Source organism: Gekko japonicus, unplaced genomic scaffold (assembly GCF_001447785.1).
Source record: "Gekko japonicus isolate JY-2015 unplaced genomic scaffold, Gekko_japonicus_V1.1 scaffold4261, whole genome shotgun sequence".
NCBI lineage: Eukaryota > Metazoa > Chordata > Lepidosauria > Squamata > Gekkonidae > Gekko > Gekko japonicus.
In genome coordinates, this window is record NW_015173817.1 from 49,614 (window position 1) to 68,378 (window position 18,765).

Sequence of the window (18,765 nt, forward strand, 5' to 3'; positions counted from 1 at the left end):
CCAAGGGACTTAACAAGGCCGGAGGGCAACCCGAGTCTGTGGCTCTCCAGGGAATTGGGCTTTCACATCACCTACTGCCTGGTCCTTTTAACTGGGGATGCCGTGGACTGAACCGGGGACCTTCTGAATGCAAGGCAGGGGCTCTTCCACTGAGCCACAGCACCTCAACATGGCTCTCCGACGTAGATCGTTCACATCACCTACTGCCTGGTCCTTTTAAATGGAGATGGTGAGAGGCACTTCCACTGAGTCACAGCCCCATGCATGGAGAGGAAGAGGGGGGGGACAAGGGCAGCCCTCTCCCGCTGGCCGCTCCTCCACTTTAAATTGCCCCCCTCCACTGCAGAGCTGAGTGGCAGGCCAAAATCACACTCTGGAGAGAGGAAAGAGGATGCAAAAGGTCCTCAGCGGATTACCTAGGGTACCACTTGGAGGTCCACCGAGTCATAGGCGGAAGCTCGCATCGCCTCAAGCGGCTTCCTCAGAAACATCCGGAGCTCTTCATAGTCTGGCCTCTCCTCGTAGTCCAAGGCCACCACTTGCAGCAGGTAGTGCAGCACAGCGTCTGAGAACAGGGCATCGGGGAGATAAATCAGAGCAGCCGGCGTCATCGAGGCACCTGCTAAAGTCTTCCAAACTCTGCAAGCAGCTGACCCGGAAGGAAGCTACGTGCGTTTTCGGACCCAGCAAGCTTCATGGTGGACAGGCAGCAACTGCACCGGACTTATGAGGAAACTCTGGCAGCAAGAAAGGAGAGCTGAAAGAACCCACACTGTCCAACCTCAGCAGGACTGCAAAGACTGATGTGCCCACACAGCGCCACACAAACCACGGTGCCACGTGGAACCTGCTCAGTTGTTAAGCTCTTCTGCTGAGGTCCTGCTCAGGCTTCGGGACAGGGCCTTCTCCACCGTGGCCCCCTGCAGCAGAAACCCTACCCTGGTTAACAATGGGCTGGGTATGTAGTTTGTGAAGGAAACGTATTTGTGAAGGAACAGTATTTGATACTGACCTGGAAACTCCAACTGGTTCAGAATGCGGCAGCACGGGTCCTTATCGGGACCCCACGAACGGCACACATTCAACCTGTACTGCATGAGCTGCACTGGCTCCAGGTGGAGTACCGGATCAGGTTCAAGGTTCTGGTGCTAACCTTCAAGGCCCTTAACAGTCTGGAGCCCGTGTATCTTTGGGATCCCCCCCCCCCCCCCGAAGAGCATTGCGCTCAGCAGATAAGAACTTACTGGTGGTCCACTCCCCGGCTCAAGAGACATCTGGCTGTCCTCGACCAGGGCCGGGGCATTGTCCAGCTTGGCCCCAACCTGGTGGACCTCTCTGCCAAATAACATCCGGGCCTGCGGGATTTAATGCAATTCCGCAGGACCTGTAATGTTCCACCAGGAGTTTGGTTAAGGATAATGATGGTTTCCATTGGTCTGGCACTCCTGTCTCCTGCCTCCCCCTCCCCTCGAGGCAGTGACACAATCGGTAGTCTTAGCACCATCTTATCAAGCTGGTTATTGAATTTTTATTGTAGTTATTGTTTAAATTCTTAAATGAATATATAAATGTTCTTACTGATGTACACCACCCTGAGCCCTGGTTTTACATGGGAGGGCAGTTTAGAAATATAATTTAATAAATAAATAATAAAATAAATGTTTTAGGTGACTGCATGCGAGCCACCCGGAGGTGTGAAGACAGGGTATCGGTTCATTTTAAAATAATAAAGGCAAAGAAATAACTATCACTGAGTCACTGATGTAGGAATGAGTCCAGGAAAATACGGAGCGGGAACGGCAGAAATTTCAGTTCTAGTGCAGCATCACATTGCCCGCTTTCTGCACGCCAGGAGATATAATCTTTTGGCACTCCTGCTGGGCAAAGCAAGCGGCTGCTTTCCCTGAGGCTAAACCTTCCTGAGGTTCATCAGGATCCACTGATTCACTGATCCCTTCCAGCACACAGAGGTGTTCATCTCATGGGAAAAGAACTGGATGCTCTGGCCCTACAAGAACCCTGAAGGACTGCTTATCTGCTGTGGGTCAGGAAAAGGGATGGGCACAAACCAGTTCACAAACGAAAGTTCAGCACAAATTTTGGCTGGTTCATGGTTTGTGAAGCGATGTTCGCGAACTAAAGAGCCACCACAAACTTCCTCAAATTTTAAGGCAGTTCATGGTGGCTTGTGAAAAGCAGAAATCAGGGGCCTAAATGGCCCCAAACCATTTAAACCCCTGCTTTCTGCTTCCTGCCGCTCAGCTGTTTGGTTTAAATGGCTCAGAGCAGAAGCTCAGAGCCATTTAACCCCCCACTTTTTAAGCAGGGGTTTAAATGTGAAAAATGGCAGGAAGCAGAAAGGGGTCACAAACTGATACATCAGCCCCTTTATTCGCAAGCAGACAAATTCCACTGGCATACAAATACTGAAAACTGAAACTCCACTCCATTGAAATACATTGCAGCTCAAAAAAAGTTGCAAAGAAAATGCGGAATGGATTTTCTATTAAGGCTTCTGGGTCCAGACAGACTACTCTGGGATTGGAATGACAGACCCCAGAGTGGAGTTCCATTCCCAGAATGCAGCTGCTACTCCCAGGGACTGTCATTCCACTCTGGGGCTGTCATTCCAGTCCCAGAGTAGTCTATCTGGGCCTGGAGACCTTTAAGGAAAATCCATTCTGCATTCTCTTTGCAGCTTTTTTTGTGCTTTAGCCCAGAGGAGCTTACTGCTGGAGGAGAAACTGCGAACACAAGGCCTAGCCAGCTGGGAAATTCAGCAGCCCCGATCTCCCTTGGAAGAGGGAGGACAGGCAGGGGAGGGGGTGGGGTGGCGAGAGTCGTGGGCCTGATCAAAGTCCTGGGCGGGCCACTCTCGGCCCACAGGCCTTAGGTTTAACACCCCTGGGATAGAGTATCGACTAGGATCTGGAAGACCCGGGTTCAAAATCACCATTCCGCCACAGAAGCTGGCTGGATGACCTTGGGCCAGTCACACAACCTCGGTCTATCCTACCTTGCAGGGTTGTTGTGAGGATAAAATGAAGAGGAGGAGAAGCCACTTTGGGCCCTTATTGGGGAGAAAGGGGAGGTATACATTTAATAAAATATAAATAAAAGTATGAAGGTGTGACGCCCCCTTAACTGGGGAGGTCTGGTTTCCCTTTAAAAGTGTTCTTTATGTTTTTCTCTACTGGGTAATCCGGCTGCCAACAGAAAATTTATAAGGCTTTCCAAACCTTTATGCTTTACTATTTCTATCACAGGGTAGGTGGATCGAGGGTTTAAGCTTTCGAGGAACTATGTGGTCCGAGGAAGGATTCTTTCCAGAGCTGGTATACTTGAATGAAATAGGATATATTTAAAGAAAGCATAAATACAAGGGTAGAACCATGTAACTAGTAAAGTAGGTATAACACACAGTCTGCTCTACTGACAGGGATTTTTCCTTTAGTAACTTTGTATCACTTTTTCCTCCAAGTCCATATAATCTTTACTGTTTCCTAGACACTCAGCTTCAGCTTATAACTGTTTCAACACAGACGGCTTCTCTCTCTCAGACCTTAAAACGAACAAACTGCTTAACTCTTTTACTACACAGAACCAAATTATCCCACACAGGGATGAGTCTCCTTCAACTCATACATAGCTTAACTTAACAACTGTCATCTCACTAACTGTCTTAACTGTAACTCTTGACTGACATATCTGCTCATCCACACAGAATCATTTCCAAAACCCCTCCCCCTCTCTGTCACTCACCAATCACACCACTTGCTTGTTTCCACTACTCTAGACTTTCATACAGCCATGCATCCAAACTTTTAAAGACACACACACAGAGTTAAACATGAAATCGTTACAGAAGGCATCTGAAAGCCCCCTGCCAATCCCCAGACCTGGGTCTCTCCTACAAGACAGCCAGGATGGTATTACTGAGGGAACTGATGAATCTTGATGCAGGAATATGAGGCCTGAATTCCCCATTCACACACAAAGCTCAAGGATAAAATGAGATACGTCTCCAGCACACCCCACAAGAAGACCCATCAATGAAGACTGAGATACAAATGTAGCAAACAAACAAACAAGTGTACCTGGAATTGCTCTCCCGCCACAGAACGGTTTTCGATTCTTGATAATATCAGCTTTATACCTACAAGGCCAGGAAAAGACGAGAACGGAGGATTAGACTGAGATGAGCATTCTCCCCCTTCCTGCTTACTGCCCCACCCCCCAAAAAATGATGAACGCCTGAGAGATGCAGTTCAACAGGACACTGAAGCCTGCCCCACTGACTGGACAAGCGTGGTATTTGCCCCGGTGGCTGCCTTGATGACGCCTGCCAAACAGCTGGTTGACACTCACCTCCGGTACTATCCCTCCCGTCGAGGCCAGTAGCTGGTGGGTGGTGTGTTTTTTTTGCTAGCCTAGGGATCTTAACAGACAAGGAACAAGATGGGCCACCCAACAGCTTCCAGACCAAAAGGGAAGGGGAAGTATGAAGTCCAGAAGGGGGCAGACCCAGGACAGTGACCAGAGTTCCCTCTAAGCTGAGTTAGTGTGAGCTAGCTCACAGGTTTCTAGCCTCTGGCTCACACATTTTTGTCTCAGCTCAGGAAAGATGGCTCCAGAGCAAACTAATTTATGCAGTAGCCAAATCGCTCGCTCACAACTTTAATGCCAGAAGCTCACAAAGTAGACTTTTTGCTCACAGGACTTAGAGGGAACATTGACAGTGACCCAGGGGGCCCCACAGGACAACAGCCAACCCTGATGGCTATTATAACTCACAGTGAGAAACCCATGTGGGATACTTGCTTGAATATCCTGGTCGTATTTTGCACCTTACTCTGCAAGACCCGATTTACAGAGATTCTAATTGGCTGCTCTTAGCATGCTTTATCCACCTATAACTTTCAATATCATCAAATTTCCATTTAAATTTATCATCGCTTATCTGTTCAAACCACGGATCTCCCTCCTCACCCATTTACTGTAATTCCTAATTCAGTTTCAGACATACAGAGAGGTCACATTTTATGATGATTACACCTGTTCCCCCACCCCCAGTGAATCTACATTCCTCATAAGCTGCCCCATAAGGATTCTCAGTTTGATTTCCATACATAGCTGAAGAAGTGACTCACAAAAGCTCACAGTGCCACTGGACTTCTGTTTTACTACAACAGACTTTCACAACTACCCCTTTGCAATCCTCTTTCCCAGTCCTACTCAACACCTCCAACCTCCACTTCGTAAGAAAGGAGAGAGACCCTTGCTTTAAAAAGCAAAGGAACAAAACAATACAAAAGGGAGATCCTCACCCGTGCACAGCACTTACCTCTCTTTCTTCTCCATGACCTCACAGGGATTTGTCAGTTCCTCCGACCAGGGAAGAAAGCCACGCAGCCACTTCACAAGGCAGTAACCCAGGGACTCCAGATCACTCCGACGGGATGGGGCTAACAAGGCAGACAGAGAACACACGTCCATGTGTGAAACCTCTGAGAGCAGGGCTCCGGAGCTCTGCGCACAGAGGAGAGGCAAGAAAGCACACAGCCCCCCCATGCAGTGCAGCCGCTGGCCGAGCATGCACCTTGATAAATGGCTTTTTATGTCTGATCTAGTCTAAGCACCAGACAGTCCACAGGTTCTGTAGCATTTTCCAGAACAAGGCCACAGCCTCAAGCTTTAGCCAGTCTCAGACCTACTGCTGTGACACAGCTGAGAACACCTCTCTGTGTGTAGCCTTCCTTCTATAAGTTTCATTTTTTTTTAAAGTAGAGCTGTTGGCTGGTTGACTGATTAATTACATATACTACCTCAGGGGTCATTTTGTAGAGAAAGAGGTGCAGGAGCTCATTAGCATAACTCATTAGCATAACTTATTTGCATAGGCCACACACCCCTGACATCACCGGAAGTGTGTCAGAAGGCAACAGCCACCGCTCAGGCTCCACTGGACTGTTTTGGATTGCTGCCTATTGGGGGGGGGGGGAATGTGCAGATCTGCCCTCACAGAGGAGGGAGAGCTTGTACCTGAATAAAACCTGGTCTTAAAGGTGCCACTGGACTGTTTTGGACCGGGGGGCCAGGGGGAGCTCTGCAGCTTACCTGGCTGCTTCTTGCTTTGACTGAGGGCTTCTGGGAGCAGGGGGCGGGGCTTGTTGCATGTGCCAACCCCCTGGGCTCTTTACTGCCGGAGCTCCGCTCCTGTGCGCTCCTGCAGGAAATGACCCCTGTACTACCTATACATTTACATGGTTGCCTTTCCAAGGTATTAAAAAAAGAGTAAAATAGCTGTTGTTCTCAAGCTCTGAGTTCTCTCTCTCCCCATCAAGAGGAAAAGTCATTTTTTTTTCATTCTCTGTACCAATACAGAACCAATACAGCCCCCCCCCCCGGTAAATAAATAAACATGCTCTTAACTCACAACCCCCGTGATTAAAACTGGTCTGCACTGATGAATCAAAAACTTTCATTAATTAACAGCACACTCCCTATGCAGAGGTTACTCTGCAAAGAACAGCACTGTGTATCTTATCAATAAAAGCTCGTGACTCCAATAAACACCCAGAGGGAGGACAGGAGCACAGAGGAAAAGATTATCTTTTTTATGGGACCGTGAAGGGGAAGGTGCACTGGACAACTCACTGTAGGGACGTATATTGTTGTTACTGTATATTATTACCATTACTGTTGTTGCTTAGCATACGTTATCTTGGAACCCCATCTTGAATCTGTAGTTAAATATCCTTGGAGCACCGTGGAAGGAATTTGTAGTGAATTGTATTTATTGTATGTTATACTGTCTTGTGTTGTTTTATTGTTTTAACTTTTGGCATTTATGCCCCTTGCGAGCCGCCCTGAGCCTTCGGGGAGGACGGGATAGAAATTTAAAAAATAAATAATAAATAAAAAATAAATAGACTGGCTTCTGCTCACATCAGTGGGTGGCAAGCCCTTTACCCAGAGGGGACAAAGGGGAGATTCCACGGCAGGAGGGGTGAGAAAACTGTCTAGAGGAGGGCCTGATGCTCAGACAGATAACATCATCAAAGGTACAGGGGAAAAAGCCCCAGACCAGGCAGGGGGAGGTGTTGACCCAATGACCCATGCAACATGCACACACCAGTCTGTTCCCCCAGTGCTGAAATCTCACCAGCTCCTTTGTGGCTATCCAGGCTGATGAACTCAAGAGTGCCCTCGTGAGGAGTCCTGCTGCCCTCCCGCTGAGGCACATGCTTCCCCCCTGGGCAGTATCGGAAAGCAAAGCCATAGCCCGCCAGGGTGAGCTGGGGAAGGAAGAAAAGGGAAGCACAGAACGGGTTGCCGCAGAAGCTCGACAGGAACCAGAGGGAGAGCTATCCGGTGGGCCCTGGCAGGTGAAACTGCCTTTGATCCAGTTAAAAAAGGTAAAGGTCTCCCTTGCTCGAAAGCCAGTTGAATCCGAATCTAGGGTGGCGGTGCTCATCTCCGTTTGAAAGCCGAAGAGCCAGCGCTGTCCGAAGACGTTTCCGTGGTCATGTGGCCGGCATGACTGGCCTGTGCCCTGAAGTCCCCGTCCCTATCTCTGTGATCGCCTGGAAGGAGCTAAGGTCAGAACCGATTCAACCAGGAAGTGCGGTGAGTCCAGTGTTCCCTCTAAGCCGAGTCAGTGTGAGCCAGCTCACAGTTTTTCAGCCTCCAGCCCACACATTTTTGTCTTCGCTCAGGAAGGGATGGGCTCCAGAGCAAACTAATTCATGCGGCAGCCAAATCGCTGGCTCACACAACTTTAAGGCCAGCAGCTCACAAAGTAGGATTTCTGCTCACAAGACTCCGCAGCTTAGAGGGAACATTGGGCCGGTGACCCCTTTCACCCGACACCGTGAGAATCTGCAGCTCCTTTTCCCCTTCCTCACTCAGGTTCCCTGCTGTGACAGGCACCATCCCCCAAACCCTACAAAAGAGCCAGCGCTCGCTAGTGGAGGGGGACTCACACCCCCCACCCAGAAACCACTTGGGAGAGTCAAGTACTGAATCAATGGCCGGGCTTAAGTCTTCAGCACCTACACTTGGGGGTAGCTGGGCTTTTCCCTTGACCAAGGGAAGCCTTAGGACCTCCAGCTCTACAGGAATTCTCTCCAGCGACAAACGTTTCCCGAATGCTCCTTACCTCAGATAGATCCATTGGATTCACGTATATGTTCTCTGCAGTGATATCCCCGTGGCAGTACTCGTTCTCGTGAAGGAACTCCAGCACATCCAGCTAAAGGCAGGAGAAAAATGGCAACGCTGCAATGCTTGCCTCGCTCTAAGGGATGGAACTCTAACCCACTAATTCCCTCCTGCAGCTGCAGCAGCAGGGCAATCTCCCACAAGCCCCTGCTCCAGAAACTGGCCTGTAATGACAGACATCCTCTGTTTTACAGCTGGGCAAAAATTCGGCAACAGGCCTTTCTGAGACTCCCTCCCTGCCTTTTCCGGCATCCCGTACCAGCCTGATGGCAATCTGGTAGGCGGCTTTCTCCGTCAACCTGCTGGCACCATCGTCCAGGACTGACTGGAGGGACCGACCCAAATTAGAGAAGACCAGGAACCTGCGGATCAGAGTGGAGACTGTTGCAGACGAACCACACTTTTGCCAGAGGTCTCCAAAGCATCCCCCCATTTCACCCACCTCAACAGGACTCTTCTTCAGGTCCCCTTATATTTACTTTCTCACACAGTGCTTTTCTCCCCAGCGAGGAGCGAAAAGCAGCATGCAAGGTTGTTCCTCCTCCATCCTATCCTTACAACAACAACCCTGTGAGGTGGCTTAGGCCGAGAGTGTGTGACTGGCCCAAAGTAACCCAGCAATCTTTTTTTTAGTATATGTTTGTGTGCGCGAGAGAGATAGAGGAGTGTGTGTACATGCTTCTATGTACTTAACATAAGAACATAAGAGATACCAATGTTGGATCAGGCCAAAGGCCCATCCAATCCAACACTCTGTGTCACACAGTGGCCAGAAATACCAGGTGCCATCAGGAGGTCCACCAGTGGGGCCAGGACATTAGAAGCCCTCCCACTGTTGAACCCCCCCCCCAAGCACCAAGAAGACAGAGCATCACTTGCCCCAGAGCCCCTATCTATACCTTGTGACTAATAGCCACTGATGGACCTCTGCTCCATAGGCTTATCTAATTCCCTTTTGAAGCCGTCCATGCTTGTAGCCGCCACCACTTCCTGTAGCATGCCTGGAATTCCTTATTTGCATGCCTGGAAGTCATGGTGATCTCCAGCGACCCCTACTGGGGCCTGGATGTTTTTCAGAGAGGTGGCTTGCTACTCCTGCCTCTTAGCCCTGCTTAGCTTCCGAGATCTGACAGTATCGGGCTTGCCTACGCTATCCAGGTGAGAGTAACCAGCAGTCTTCATGTCAGAGGAAGGAGTCTAACCTAGGTCTCCCAGATTCTAGTGAGATACCTCTAACCACTTTGCCACCCTGGATCTTAGAGCTGGAAACAGAAACAGAATGGCCAAAATATGGGAAGCACATCGTTTCAGTTGACCCTACTGCAGCCACAGCCTTTCAGGGTTAGATGCCCTCCCTCCTAGAACTGAACGTACAAAACTCAGTATTACCAGAAAACAGTAAAGATGTCTTCTGGCAAAAAAGAAAGATAGAAGGATGAAAACAGTGGCAAGTTAGATAATAAAGAAAACAAAGAAAACAATGAGGCTACATGTGGGGACGGCACTCTCTGGAGGCATGCCCGGAGATTTATGTCTTCACAGGGAGATAAGGGAATTACTGTGCTAGGTACCGGTAAACATCTGCTGAGCTCTGCTGAGCTCACCTGACGGTGGAGTGCAGATAAGAGGTGGGCTGTCTGCACAGCACATTCCTGTTAGTTTTGTTCACTGTATGCATGAAGCTTTCGATATACCTAGCAGGGGGAAGGAAAGGAGGGGTTTTTTTTAATAAAACGCTGCTGTCTGAGTCAGACAGATTCTGCAGAGCTGTGTCTTGTGTCATTCTTGAACCCTCAAGTCTTCAGCTACAGCCTTTCTGTGGACATGCAAGTGAGGATAGCAAAAGGCAAGTAAGCATTAGAAGGGACCTAGGGGACCAGTGAAGGAAATGTAAGACTGGGTGGTGGGGAGGGGATACCTTGGAACAAAGAGCAGGATACGGGCAGGAATAGGAGAGGTAATACATGGAAAACTCCTCAGGCCCTCACCTGTAGTTACTACCATGGAGGCCAAAGCCAACGCAATTGGGGATTCCCAGCAATGGTACCGAGTGCTGTTTCTTCCACTTTTCTACTGTAAGGGGACACAAAAGGTGACCAATAGGTACTCTGGCGGGAAGGACGGGATACAAATCGAATAAAATCAATCAATAAATGCTCGAGTAGATCTCATTCACGAAGGCTTGTCTGGATAGGCAAGGATAAACTACTCGGAGACCCATCCCTCCCCTTTTACCTATCAGACACAACATCAACAGAGCTTTAAGGATCCAACTTGTTGGTAGAACAAAGTCCAAGGGGAAAGGGCTGTTGAGAACGAAGAGGCAGTAAGACAAGCCCCACTGCCCCTCGCCCAGTCTGGTAGTGCTACAGTTGAATCTTTACCTGCCCCTGTTGCATCATGTATGCTGAGCCCCCAACCAAGTACAGAGAAGTTGGGGGTCATTCCTGGGAATATGCACAGGCCGCCACACCACCACCAGGCAGCCTTGCCTTGCCTTGCCTTTTGGGCTGCGTGTCTATAGAACAGACCTCGCTCACAGATAGTAGCAAATGACTAACACATGTAGGAAAACATTTATAGTTGCTGGGCGATGCTCAATGCGACACGAGACTGAGTCCCGTTAGGGTGCACTGCCAGGGAGCAAGAGCAAGAGGATACATCTTGGACAGGCTGAGCATTCACAGCTCCCCCCCTTCCACCCCCAAAATAGGTAAACTGCCCCAAAATGCTACCAGGCCAAAGGTGGAGAGACATAGCTCTGTCACCCATAAATTACTCGAGCAAAATCTTACCCGTGACTTTCTTTGCTGCCCGCTGCAGAAAGTTCTGCTCGTTGAAGACCCGTCCATCTTTAGTATCCTGAGGAGGAGGGAGGGATGGGGGCAGAAGCTGGCATTAATAGATCTTCCAACAGTCTCGCGCCCACCAATTTCTCCCAGACGACATTAAGGAAGTGACTGTTCCCTCACTGTTCCTTAGCACTCAAAAGGAACTTGCCGATGCATGCCAACAAATGGGGGAAATCAATATACGGCACAGTGGATAAAGCAAAACAGACGCACTAATACTGGAGCTCTGGTCTTCTGCAGAGAGGGCCTTTTCAATGCCACCGGGGATGCCTTCCCAGCGAGCGTAACAAACATACAGTGAGGATAGTATTCTAATCGCCTGCATAAGGGTCATGCACTTAGGACCCTCAGTCTGCTTTTGTACTTAATGGTTTTTTAAAAAGCTTCTCGTCTACAAAGTTGTGACTGGATTACAAAAACATGCAGACATGGTATTCTGAAACCAAAGAGGGCCTTGGGGAGGTTCCCCAGGTGGTCAGAGTGGAAGGCACTGTGCCTCACACAGTTCCCACTCATCTTAAATACTTAATTCCTAGCACCAGACTTCTGTTACCACTTTGACCACACCTGTGTCTGCACTCTGCTCTTTACCACACCCACAAAAACCAACAATCTACGATGTCTTACATTCAGCAAGGTAATTAAACAAATTGGCAGGCAGCAAATAGGCTTAGAATTTGCACTGTGTATCAGCGAGTGCTGGAACTGATTCTTCCCTTGGCCTTGCTTAGCCTGCCCTACTTGTTGGTCTGTATGATCACACCCTAATGATAGCCCTCCCTCAAAACAATCATTTTTACTGCCACCCTCTGGGGAAAGAGAAGTTCCGAGTCCTTGTGCAACAGTCTGTCTTGCGTTCTGCCAAGCCCCAGGTCCTGCTCTGGTCCAAGTCCTTAGGAAGCTGTGTCAAAACCTTAATTCCATACTTCTTTGCATGTTAACATTCAGCCAGTGGGACATCTCCTAAGCAGGTGGCAGGCCCATCCTGCACACCTTGACCCTGGGATCCCTGTCGCTCTTGTAAAACAAGGGTCTGGTTTTGAGTTCCTCCCTCTGAATTTCTTACGGGTGTGACTGGTGAAGCAGATTGAAGGGGACAGAAGCAAAGAAAAGCGATGGCAGCAGTGTCTTCAAGGGACCGAGCTTAAAGGCTCTTGCATCCAAATGGTGGTGGTGGTGGATGAGATCGCCTAAATATAGTTCAACCATCATGCCAGGCTGGTTTTCTTTTATGTTTTGGGTTTTTCTGGTGGTAGCCGAGTCAGCCCCTGCATTTCTGAGGAATGCCCAAGAAGTGGCACCAGACGGCAAAGCAAACAAACAGACCCACAATTTTTTGCTAAAAAAATGATGAAAACTGATTACATCCCCAGAATCATTCTAAAAGGTAAAGGTAAAGGTTCCCTTGCTCGAAAGCCAGTTGAGTCTGACTCTAGGGTTGCGGTGCTCATCTCCGTTTCCAAGCCGAAGAGCCAGCGCTGTCCGAAGACGTTTCCGTGGTCATGTGGCCGGCATGACTAAACACCAAGGTGCACGGAATGCTGTTCCCTTCCCACTGAAGTGGTCCCTATTTATCTACTTGCAATTTCTTGCTTTCAGACTGCTAGGTTGGCAGGAGCTGGAACTAGAGACAGGAGCTCACTCCATCATGCGGCAACTCGGGTCTCGAACTGCTGAACTACTGACCTTCCACAGCCTGCAGTTCAGCGTCTTAACCACTTGAGCCACCGCAGCTCAATCGTTCTACAGGCATGTAATTTGGATGTGGATCTTGGGGACTGACAGAAGGTAAAGCTCAGATGGGCACCACAGAGGGTTTCTCGCACTTACAGGGACAGCCAGCAACTTTGAGCACAAGAACCAGTACATGGAATGTTCTACATGATACTCAGCTCCCAGAACTGAACTCACAAGTTTGAGGGAGAACCTCTGCTTCTGATGGCAGGCTCCAGATGCCGACTCCGCTGTGGGAGGATGAAGTGAATGAAGGTTACGAATCAGTAATGTGGGAGGGAGGAAGTGGTCCTGTGTGCTGGGCCTGACATGAATACGCCATGGCCCAGGGCTTCTAGAGGTCCCCATCCCTCACCTGGACAGACCACAATGCCATGCCTCCTCCCAGCTCATTTTAGAATGGCCAGACTTCTGCTGGTGAATTTTAACCACATCAACAAGACTCTACCCCGAGAGCCTAGCTGCCACCATGCACTCTAGGTACAATAAGTCAGCGTGAGAGCCCAGACCAGAGATGATCCTGAAAGTTTCAGCAAAACATGTACAGAGGAAAGCCATGGGTAACTGTAAGCCAAAGACACAGATACTGACAGCACACAGTTGCTCCTGGAAGATTCCTGCGTTGGCCTATTTCCCAAAGATGTTGCCCTTGTACAAATCTTGAAATAGAGTCGGTCTCACATATTCTGTTGCATTGTAATTTTTATGCTAGGGAGAGACAGCTGCTAATTTTCCCATTGTTGTCCAAATTTAAACCCTTGGATGCCCAGCTGAAATTTGCAAAATTGAGGATTTTAACTTTTCTGCTGGAAGACCGGAAAGAGAGGATATCTTTAGCCGTGGCAAAATTTTGCTTCCTGGCTCTTAAAAAGAGGAAGCTGGGTATCCTAGATATACTGTGTTGCTCCCGCATTTGTTTTAATGTTCTTTTATATATCCATTTGAATTTTATGTAGGTATTTACTATGTAACTTATATTGTTATTCTTCTTGGGAATGTTTTAAATTGACTGGTCGCTTGACTGTATTAATAAACTTGACTTGAGAAGTGGCTCCAGTGGACCCAGGGAATCTGCTTTCTGTTCTCTATAGAATCAGGGTACAGCAACACCCCTCCATGTCACCCAATGGAACCAGGCCTAATCCTCGGCACTTTAGAAATGCACAGTAAAAGTCGGTGAAGCACTGTGAATGCTCTTCAAGCACTACAACACACCAGACATTATTAACACATCCACTGTGGGGAAAATGGGCAGGAGGTTGCCTTTCCTTCCCTATTGTGCAAACAACATCCCCGAAAAAGTCAAAATGAAGGAAACTTTTCAACCCGAGCGAGGAGCAGCTTCAAAGATACCTTCTCTCTCCCAGCATCCTTTATTCGCAAAATCTCTTTAGGACCACTGTCACCAGAGCAATGAGTTCTGGGAAACAGTTGGCACAGTTTCCGAACAACTGCTGGCAATGCAGGATGTATGTTGGGACACAGGAAGACATTATTAAGCCTGTCTACAGGAATGGTGCAATTCACCTGCATGCTATGGCAACGGAGCCTCATTTTCAACCTTAGCACAAATTAGAGAGTCAGGCATAGAGCATCCCTCCCCAGCACAAAGCAATGCAAGCATATTCTGTACCTTCATACATCAGCCCAAAGTCAGACTGGCTCAGAAGTTTCACAAGCTTCCACTGCTTGTCACTCTGGTCCGTCAGGATCTCCCCCTCTGGGAAAGGAGTCACAGAGGCAATCTTGTTCTTCTTGGGAGAGCGAGAACTGGATTTTGCTTTACCAACAAACCAAACACAAATGTTCGTTTCTTAGACGGGCAGCCACAAGGGTTCCAAGCAGATCATCCTGCACAAACTACAGATCACGCTAACGGCATCTCTCGGACATTGCCAGGTCCCAAGTGAACCCCTGAGGCCTCCCTTGAAGATATTCAAGCATATTTTCATGGAGCACTCACTCAAAAGCTGCACTGCCACTGTACAGCTGCGACCCCAATGGGCCCATTCAGAAGCCCATCCTCTTTCCACTGAGGACCCTCCTGGGAGTCAGGGTAGCAGGATGACAGACCCCCCCCCCCAAACAAACAAAAATTAATTAAAGGGGGGTCCTTCCTGTTGTGGAAATACTGAGCTGCCGTTGTTAAAGTTCAGCAACATGCACACTGTGTCAAACCATGTGAAACAGCAGCAACCCTTGCCTGGATGTGTGTTTGGCAGGTGACAGCAATGTTCCCTCTAAGCTTTGGAGTCCGCCTGGATGCGTGTTTGGCAGGTGACAGGCACTCTTGATTCAGAATGCCATTGCCAACAAACCACAAGGTCTGCAACTAGCTTTATTTCAGGTTGAATGGGACAGCTACAGGCCTCTCTTCTTGGACGGCTTCTTCATCCTGCACACCTTTACCCTGCCAAATGTATACGGGTAAGCTAACGCTGGGAATGGAGCTGGGAGTGAGTGTGTTTGTGTGTGTGTATATATGTGTGTGTTAAGGACCATGATTAGGCACTCTGATTCAGAATGCCATTGCCAACAAACCGCAAGGTCTGCAACTAAGTTTATTTCAGGTTGAATGGGACAGCACAGGCCTCTCTTCTTGGACGGCTTCTTCATCCTGCACACCTTTACCCTGCCAAATGTATACGGGTAAGCGAACACTGGGAATGGAGCTGCGAGTGAGTCTGTGTGTGTGTGTGTGTGTGTGTTAAGGACCATGATTGTAAGATAAGACTGAAAACCAGGATGCACAACCAAGAAATAAGAAGTGTAGATGAATAGGCTGCTGTATCAGGGCCCTGCAGGACCTTCTACAGTTCCGCAGGGCCTGCAAGATGGAGTTCTTCCACCAGGCTTTTAGTTGGTTGAGGCAACGGGCGTCCTCTTTTTTATCTGCCTATTGGGCTTCCCCTTCAGTGGATCAGATGTGAGTAATATCTGGAACCCAATTGTGATAGGTTACATGTCTGTTAAGTGTGTGGACTCTAATCTGGGAGAACGGGGTTTGATTCCCCACTCCTCCGCTTGCACCTGCTGATGTGACCTTGGGTCAGTCACAAGCTCTGGCACAGCTGTCCTTGAAAAAGAGCAGTTTGTGTCAGAGCTCTCTCAGCCCCACCCACCTCACGGGGTGTCTGTTGTGGGGAGGGGCAGGGAAAGGAGTTTGTAAGCCGCTCTGAGACTCCGAGTGAAGGGCGGGGAATACATCCAATCTCTTCTCTCTCTCTTCTTCTCTTCTTCTGATGGGACATACACAATTTGCACTGTATCTTATCTGATGTAAACGGTTTAAAATTACCGCATATCACATTTCATGGAACCTGCCCTTGGCCTGCTGTGCGGAGAGGGTGGGATACAAATCCAATAAAATAAATAAATAAAATATACACAAACTGTCTTTAATCCTGATAGAGGCAGAAGAGAGGAACAAGAATTGGGACGGGCCAAGTGGTAAAACATTTGCCCTAATGACAACTGACAGCAGGCGCTCTTCTTTTTTGAACAGTGGCAGAGTGTGGTGTAGAGGCTAGAACACTGGGTTTCAAATTCCCACCCAGCTCACTCTTTTAAGAGAACCCGACTGGCAGGTTTTGTCGCAAAGCTTTCCAAAGAACTCCTCATATCCTTTGGAAACAAATTCCCAAATGATAAAACCATTCCAGCCTGTTGCAGCGAAAATATCCTGTGGCACTCTCAAGTCTAGTATACGGCTTGAAGATGAGGGCCCACTCTGATGCTCTTCACTTTATGCTGGAAGCCTTTGCCCCAAGATCAAGAGTATAAGTAAAGCACAAACAGGGACAAGTGTTAAGTGCAAGCTAGGAAAGAATAATCGGCATCACTGGGCCTTCACATTACCCACAAACTCTCACCTTTCGTTGCCTCCTTTGGGGACCTGGAAGCCACTGAGTTCTGTCCAGAGCCTTCCTTAACTGAAGTGGAAGCTTTTCCTTTGTCTGGTAAATATATTTCCACTTTCTTCTTTGCAGGATACTTCACTGCTACAGTAAGCTTATCCAAGTCTTTCTGATTCAGTTCTAAACAAAATGAAGCAGACGTGGTCAGAAAGGCTTAAAGGGTCAAAACTCCTGTCTGGGATCCCTGAATGGTTCCAACCCTCTCAGAGCCAGCATGGTATAGTGGTTAAAAGTGGTGGACTCGAATCTGTAGAACTGGGTTTGATTCCCCCACTCCTCCTCCGCATGAAGTCTACTGGCTGGGTGCTCTTGGGCCAGTCACGGTTCTCTCAAAACTCTCTCAGCCCCACCTACCTCCCAAGGTAACTGTTGTGGGGAGAGAAAAAGAAGGTGATTGTAAGCCACTTTGAGACTCCTTAGGGTAGAGAAAGGCTGAGCACAAAAAACTACCTTTCTTCTTCTTCTATTTCTAAACAGGATTAAACTCTTCTAAGGCTCTTCTAAGACTTCCGTTGACTTAGGAAGGGTGTAACTTCACTTCGGAAGGCACTGTTAATTCTCCACAATCCACTCTCCCAAACAGTACAGTGATTCAGTTCCAGTCCTTATTAACACATTTTCATCCTCAGACCAGAATAACAATTGTGAGGTTTATAGAGGAACATGGTCTCTATTTTGATTATTATGAATTTATATGTGCTCTCCTCCTTAGATAGCTATGCCCTTTAACAACATTGGGAACGGTTATCCACCCTTGTGGAAACATTAGAGAGGAAATTTCCCTCAGCTGAAATTATTTTGGCTGGGGACTTTAACGCAAGAGTAGGAAAAGGTCACTCAGTTTTTCTTAGAGCTCGTGAACTTAACCAGAATGACACCCTTCCCCCTTTTTTCTCCCTAGAAAGGCTGTCCAAAGATTACCATATACACTCGGCTGGTATACATCTTACTAAATTTTGTCTCCAATTTAATAGATTATGGCTGAATGGACTTGCCTGCTTTCCTACAGCCAGTGAATTCACATTTATTTCTACAAAAGGAAGTAGCGTAATTGATTACTTTCTAGTGTCCCGTTTTGGAACCTCGTGTTCTGAATTTTGAGGTAGGGGATTACACTATTAATGATCACCTTCCCCTGATCTTAACTCTCAAAACTAGCTCTTTTGCTGACTTTCCCTCCCTATTTACTACCCCGTCCTCTGAGCCAGAAATCTTACCAAAAATCCTGTGGAACAACCCATTCCACCCAGGTAACTTCCAGTTTACTTAAACTCAGACCTACTCTTGACCTTAGGGCCTCTCTGATTGATAATATGGAGCCTACTCTAAAGATTTCAGTATATAATACCTTGATTTCACATTCCTCTCAGGTACTTTGTACAAATTCTAATCACGCTACAAAAAGAGTAAAAGGGGCGTCAAATTTTGGTATCCTGCAGAGTGCAGAGCACTAAAATCTCAATTACGTAATATCTACAGCCAATTTCGAACTTCTAATGATCCTGCCCTCCTCGCAAAGTATTTTCAGGTAAAAAAACGGCTACAAGAGAGCACGAAAAAGAAGAAGATAGAGTTCTTTAACAACCAATGGGAACAACTATACCAAGCAAACTGTCCTAAATAAATTCAAGAGGTTTTGGGCCAGAGTTTCAGGTTCTTTACACACGGGATCCAGAACCTGACAAAGTTTAGTTGAATGCAAGAAAGGGGGCCAATATTAAAAACTTAATGAAGGAAATATATTTAAAAATACATGTATTTATTAATCACAAATTTTAAAATTATATAAGGGCCCAATCACATGTTATGTATAAATAACAAACGATAAAACACAAGGGCTTATAAATCTGACCTGACGCGTTTCGGCCTACATAGGCCTTCCTCAGAGGTCAATAGTGAGGAACATATCGGCTACTATATAAATACAAGGGGCGGGACCCACGATACTCGGGGGGGGGACCTCCACACATGAGGCAGAGGAGGAAGCAGGAGGAGGAGGTAAGTTACCCCCCATCCCGCCGCCTCCTCCCCCCCCCCCT

The 18,765-nt window shown here is 47.9% G+C and overlaps 1 protein-coding gene across 1 annotated transcript in view; it reads right to left on the reverse strand.

Moving 5' to 3' along the window:
• Positions 1-18,765, reverse strand: part of VRK3 (vaccinia related kinase 3) — a 28,523-nt gene that overhangs the window by 1,792 nt on the left and 7,966 nt on the right. The window contains exons 3-13 of the mRNA XM_015423593.1: positions 16,682-16,846; positions 14,443-14,589; positions 12,987-13,039; positions 11,019-11,085; positions 10,212-10,296; positions 8,483-8,585; positions 8,162-8,254; positions 7,166-7,298; positions 5,345-5,465; positions 4,098-4,156; positions 417-565 (exon numbers count right to left, since the gene is read on the reverse strand). Of these exons, the coding sequence (XP_015279079.1) occupies positions 417-565; positions 4,098-4,156; positions 5,345-5,465; positions 7,166-7,298; positions 8,162-8,254; positions 8,483-8,585; positions 10,212-10,296; positions 11,019-11,085; positions 12,987-13,039; positions 14,443-14,589; positions 16,682-16,846 (1,175 nt within the window). The remainder of the gene's footprint in view (positions 1-416; positions 566-4,097; positions 4,157-5,344; positions 5,466-7,165; positions 7,299-8,161; positions 8,255-8,482; positions 8,586-10,211; positions 10,297-11,018; positions 11,086-12,986; positions 13,040-14,442; positions 14,590-16,681; positions 16,847-18,765) is intronic.